General features: G+C 37.7%; 1 protein-coding gene across 1 annotated transcript; it reads left to right on the top strand.

Moving 5' to 3' along the window:
- The first annotated feature begins 5,049 nt into the window (after positions 1–5,049).
- Positions 5,050–5,966, top strand: LOC137646547 (scaffold attachment factor B1-like). Its single transcript, XM_068379656.1, has 2 exons — positions 5,050–5,558; positions 5,807–5,966. Exons 1-2 carry the CDS (start codon positions 5,050–5,052, stop codon positions 5,964–5,966), a joined length of 669 nt encoding a protein of 222 aa, XP_068235757.1.
- The last annotated feature ends 235 nt before the right edge of the window (positions 5,967–6,201 follow it).

Raw genomic sequence — 6,201 nt, 5'->3', positions numbered from 1 at the left:
TTGAAAATAATCAACAAAGAAGAGTAGATATAAGAAATCAGGAATCAAGAAATCAAAAAATGACTTGACTTCAGGATAACTGACAATGAGTGATTGTCCATTGAAACCAAGAAACATCGGAAGTTGCTGAGAATAGTTGAAATGTTTATAGAGTATTCCATGCAGGAGCAAAAGCATGTCCTTTTGATGCTGCACATTGGTATCTTGGTGATTCCCTTATAATCCAAGAGAGCCCTATAAAACAGAAGACAGAGTGCTAATTGGCATAGTGTCATAAAAATGTTATCACTGTGCTGCTCAAAAATGGAAGAATTAACTTCCTGGATTGTGTTGCAGTGGAGGTACAATTAGACTACGTTTGTTACTAAATAGAAAAAAAAATCTCAATGGAACATCCCACCATTCAAAACATTTTCTTGAAAACATACTACTATAAAATAATTGTTTTTAAATGGCTTAATTTGGAGCAAAATTTGTGAAGGAGGGGGGATTTATGGCCACATTTAAAATCCAAAGCCAAACATACTTGGGCAACGCCGGGTAACCCTTTCATTAGAAGGGGCTAGCGTTCGATCCCAAGTATGAGGTAGAAATTTATTTCTATTTGAACACGATGTTGTGTTGATATATATCCATATTGACTCATTAGGGGTAATTTGAATGAATTACTACCAATTGTGTCACGTGGTGGCCCGGGGAAATCTGGTAAAACTCGCTGGTAAAGAGACTGATGTCTCACCAGGTAAATCCTCGGACAGCTAGATTAGTGTCAGGTTCAGATTTCCTTTTATGGGCTCTCGTGGCATGGTTGGTTTCGACCTGGCCTTTCATTAGAAGGGGCTAGCGTTCGATCCCAAGTATGAGGTAGAAATTTATTTCTATTTGAACACGATGTTGTGTTGATATTTATCCATATTGACTCATTAGGGGTAATTTGAATGAATTACTACCAATTGTGTCACGTGGTGGCCCGGGGAAATCTGGTAAAACTCGCTGGTAAAGAGACTGATGTCTCACCAGGTAAATCCTCGGACAGCTAGATTAGTGTCAGGTTCAGATTTCCTTTTATGGGCTCTCGTGGCATGGTTGGTTTCGACCTGGCCTTTCATTAGAAGGGGCTAGCGTTCGATCCCAAGTATGAGGTAGAAATTTATTTCTATTTGAACACGATGTTGTGTTGATATTTATCCATATATATATATATATATATATATATATATATATATATATATATATATATATATATATATATATATATATATATATATATATATATATATATATATATATATATTGAATTTTTGCATATTCAGACGTGTTTTCTCATATTCAAATAAGAAATATATATTTTGATACTTTAATGTCTGGATTCTCTTAATGACCTTGGGATCAAAGCCCCAGGCGAATTCACACGAAGAAAAAAGCTTGTGACCAGCCGAGAATCGATCCCTGGTCCGGCAAACTTGTAGAGACAGTGACTAAACCACTTGGCCATGAAGAAAAAATAGAAGTCAATGACAATTCTGCTGTACTTATACTTGTCGAATTCAGGTGTTTTGTACTTAGAATTGAAATTAACCGATCTTCTCCTTCGTAACTAATTGGTAGTTTGTTACTTTGCATTCAATTAATGATAAATTTTTGCACATTTAGACCTCTTTCTTCATATTCAAATAAGCCATATATATTTTTGCTACATTAATGTCTGGATACTCTTAACGACATCGGGATCAAAGCCCCAGGCGAAATCACTTAAAGACACGAGCTTTCAACTGGCCGGGAATCGATCCCTGGTCCGGCAAACTTGTAGACAGTGACTAAACCACTTGGCCACAAAGAAAGATAAAAGTCAATGACATTTCTGCTGTACTTATACATGTCGACTTCAGGTGTTTTGTACATAGAATTGAAATTAACTCATCTTCACCATCGTAGCTAATTGGTAGTTTGTTACTTGGCATTCGATTAATGATTAATTTTTGCATATTTAGACGTGTTTTTTCATATTCAAATAAGCCATACATATTTTTGCTACATCAATGTCTGGATTTTCTTAACGACCTCGGGATCAAAGCCCCAGGCGAAATCACACATAGAGAAGAGCTTGTGACCAGCTGGGATTCGATCCCTGGTACTGCAAACTTGTAGAGACAATGACTAAACCACTTGGCCACGAAGAAAGATAAAAGTCAATGACAATTCTGCTGTACTTATACTTGTCGAATTCCGGTGTTTTGTCCTTAGAATTGAAATTAACTCATCTTCACCATCGTAGCTAATTGGTAGTTTGTTACTTGGCATTGATCAATGATAAATTTTTGGCACATTTAGACGTGATTTTTCATATTCAAATAAGCCATACATATTTTTGCTACATTAATGTCTGGATTCTCTTAACGACCTCGGGATCAAAGCCACAGCCAAAATCACACAAAGACAAGAGCTTGTGACCGGCCGGTAATCGATCCCTGGTCCTGCAAACTTGTAGAGACAATGACTAAACCACTCGGCCACGAAGAAAGATAAAAGTCAATGACAATTCTGCTGTACTTATACCTGTCGAGTTCAGGTGTTTTGTATTTAGAATTGAAATTAACCCATGTTCACCATCATAGCTAATTGGTAGTTAGTTACTCGGCATTCGATAAATGATAAACTTTTGCACATTTAGATGTGTTTTTCATATTCAAATAAGCCATATATAGTTTTGCTACAATAATGTCTGGATTTCCTTAATGACCTTGGGATCCAAGCCCCGGGTGAAATCACACAAATACAAGATCTTGTGACCGGCCAGGATTAGATCCCTGGTCCGGCAAACTTGTAGAGACAGTGACTAATCCATTTGGCCACGAAGAAAGATAAAAGTCATTGACAATTCTGCTGTACTTATACCTGTCGAGTTCAGGTGTTTTGTACTTAGAATTGAAATTAACCCATCTTTACCATCGTAGCTAATTGTTAGTTTGTTACTTGGCATTTGATTAATGATAAATTTTTGCACGTTTAGACATGTTTTTTCATATTCAAATAAGCCATACATATTTTTGCTACATTAATGTCTGGATTCTCTTAACGACCTTGGGATGAAAGCCCCAGCAGAAATCACACAAAGAGAAGAGCTTGTGACCGGCCGGGAATCGATCCCTGGTCCGGCAAACTTGTAGAGACAGAGACTAAACCACTTTGCCACGAAGAAAGATAGAAGTCAATGACAATTCTGCCCTACCTATACCTGTCAAATTCAGGGGTTTTTTACTTAGAACTGAAATTAACCCATCTTTTCCATCGTAGCTAATTGGTAGTTTGTTTCTTGGCATTCGATTAATTATAAATTTTTGGCACATTTGGGCGTGTTTTTCATATTCAAATAAGAAACATAAATATTTGCTACATTAATGTCTGGATTCTCTAAATGACCTCGGGATCAAAGCCACAGCCAAAATCTCAAAAATAAAGGAGCTTGTAACTGGCCGGGAATCGATCAATGGTCCGGCAAAATTGTAGAGAAAGTGACTAAACCACTTGGCCACGAAAAAAGATAGAAGTCAATGACAATTCTGATGTACTTAAACATGTCGAATTCCGGTGTTTTGTACTTAGAATTGAAATTAACCCATCTTCACCATCGTAGCTAATTGGTAGTTTGTTACTTGGCATTCGATCAATGATAAATTTTTGCACATTCAGACGTGTTTTTTCACATTCAAATAAGCCATATATATTTTTGCTACATTAATGTCTGGATTCTCTTAACGACCTCGGGAGCAAAGCCCCATGCGTAATCACACAAAGACAAGAGATTGTGACCGGCCGGGAATCGATCCCTGGTCCGGCAAACTTGTAGAGACGGTGACTTGGATGAATGGCTTTTTGATTTGACTGCAGCAAGGGGCAGTAGTGTGAATGCTGGATTATTATTATTATTTTTTCGACCAGCGGGGAAGTGTTTGATTATTCTTTAGCAAGTACAGTTTTGTTTATATTTGCTTATCGTGATTGTGAATGATAGGAACAATTTATTATTTATCTTTGATTATAGTGCCATAGTTTAGTTAGTTAGGTTTGTTCGTAAGTGTTTTGTTTTTTTCATTTGTAGGCCGTAATGCCTCTTTTGGAGAGACTTACTCCTTTGGAGAGACTAAATTTTTGTGAAAGTGGATTCATTGTTGCCGACTAGGCCTGTAATAGAGGATTGCATTTAGACTTTGCTATTCGATTGCTCAACTGTTGATGACCTGTTCTGTACATTTCAATTGATGATGATGATGATGATGATAATTACCACCCCAATCATGGAAGTAGTTGTGGAAAATTGCCACCCAGTGGACTGTTGACCACAAAGCTGTGATAGTGGTAGTTTGCTGTGAATGACAATTCGGGTTTGTGTTGAGGACAGTGTTGGTGTCCCATAAAATATAATATATAAACATACAAATTTTGGTGTTGGTGTGCTGTGTAATTTTAAGTTTGTTATGTTTATTTGAATAGTGTTTAACGTATATTTAGTATTAAGTTTATGGAAGCAGTTAATTCTAGTTTTAAGTGTTAGTTTTTGAGAATATAGTTTTTAAGGTTATGTTTTGTTTTTATGTCCTTTTTGTCCGTGAGTCCCGCTGCTGATAACGTAAGGGGAAAGTTTGTGTTCAGGAGACTATTGTCAATTAGAGTGATTCAAGGGTGTGGGGGTTGTTCTCGCCACATCACGCTACATTATTTTGGCGCCCGAACAGGGACTGCCGAGGTGGGACTGATAGCTGGACTGTTGGACGGAGGACCGATAGGATAAGAAATTAGGTTAATTTTTATGAAAATGGAAGAGCAGAACAAGTTACAGAGGGAGGAATTGCAGTTGGCTAATGAACGAGAGGAGAAATTGTTGCATGAGAATAATAGGCTGAGTTGTGAGAATGAGGAGATGTGAAAGGAATTGAAAGCACTAAAGGGAACTACTGAGAGAGTGGAAGAGGGTGTTGAAATAAATATGCGTGAGAATGAGGAACGAATGGAAGCTAGGATGTGGCAAGTATTGGGAATGATCAAACTTTCATGGGTGAAGGTGCAGTCGGAGGAGTGGTTTCTGCTTTGGGTAATGGGGTGATAGTGGAAGAGAAGGCTAAGGTAATTAATAATGGAAAAGGAAGTAATAGTGATAGTAACAGTAATAGTGATAGTGAGATTGAAGATAAGGGAATCAGGCATAGTAAGGATGAACAGAAATGTCATAGGAAGAATGAAATGAAAGGTAAAAGTGATGGGGAGAAAGAGAAGAAAAAGTGTCAGGATGAGAGCAAGGACGATCCTGAATGGGTGAAAGTGGTGAGTAAGAAAAGGGCTAGAAAGAGTATGATCAAGGATAAGAGGAGTATGAGTGTAGAATTATATTCTTTATATTCTAGTGGGGAAGTAGGAAACAAGAAGGAAGGTAGCAGTGAAGATAGCAGTGAGAATGAACGTGATGTGTGTAAGACTGTGTTTATGAGAGAGGTACCTCGGTGTGAAAGGTTCAATGAGCACAGTAGTAGGGATGTAAAAGAGTTTTTCAAGGAGTATGAGAGGTATTGTCAGGATAAATATGGTGATAGTAAGAGAGTTTGTGCTAGGGAGTTAGGAGAATATTTGACAGGGTATTTTTTGACGATGTATGGTGTGATAATGAGTGTGGGGGATTTTAAATATGATAGTGTGAAAGGTAGGATATTTGAGCAGGTAAAACGTATGAAGGGAGTGTTAGGTATAAGCGTAATAAGGATTTTGATGAGGCACGGATGAATGTGGGTGAGGCTATTTCAATGTATGTATTTAGGTTGGAAACTCTAGCTAGGAAGAAGTATGGTGATGGAGGCATAAATGAGAATAAGGAATTAATGAAGAAGTTTTTGGCTACTCTACCTGAGATTGTTGCTGAATTTATTCATTTGAAACGGACTGAAAAAATGAGGTGGACGAAAGAAAGACAGGCATAGGATGATATCTTAGAGATAGTTGAGGATTAAGAGTTGGATAGGTGTGTGAAAGAAAGCAAATCTGTGAGTGTAAGAACTGGAATGGAGGAAAGTGTGCCAGAATTTGTTAGTTTAAGAGATGCTGTTTTGAGAGGACCGATGGGGGTAGCTGATAGTGTAGTAGATAGGAGTGTTAGGGCGATTGATGTGGGAATACCTGTAAGGACAAATGAAGGGTTTAGGCAAGGGAATCAGG

Source organism: Palaemon carinicauda, chromosome 9, assembly GCF_036898095.1.
Source record: "Palaemon carinicauda isolate YSFRI2023 chromosome 9, ASM3689809v2, whole genome shotgun sequence".
NCBI lineage: Eukaryota > Metazoa > Arthropoda > Malacostraca > Decapoda > Palaemonidae > Palaemon > Palaemon carinicauda.
This window is presented reverse-complemented; position numbering and strand designations above follow the sequence as displayed.

Excerpts from the sequence above, each read along its gene's own strand:
- LOC137646547 (XM_068379656.1), top strand. The coding sequence starts at position 5,050 with ATGGGTGAAGGTGCAGTCGGAGGAGTGGTTTCTGCTTTGGGTAATGGG. Across the intron at positions 5,559-5,806 it reads TTTTTCAAGGAGTATGAGAG|GTTGGAAACTCTAGCTAGGA; the intron begins GTATTGTCAGGA and ends GTATGTATTTAG.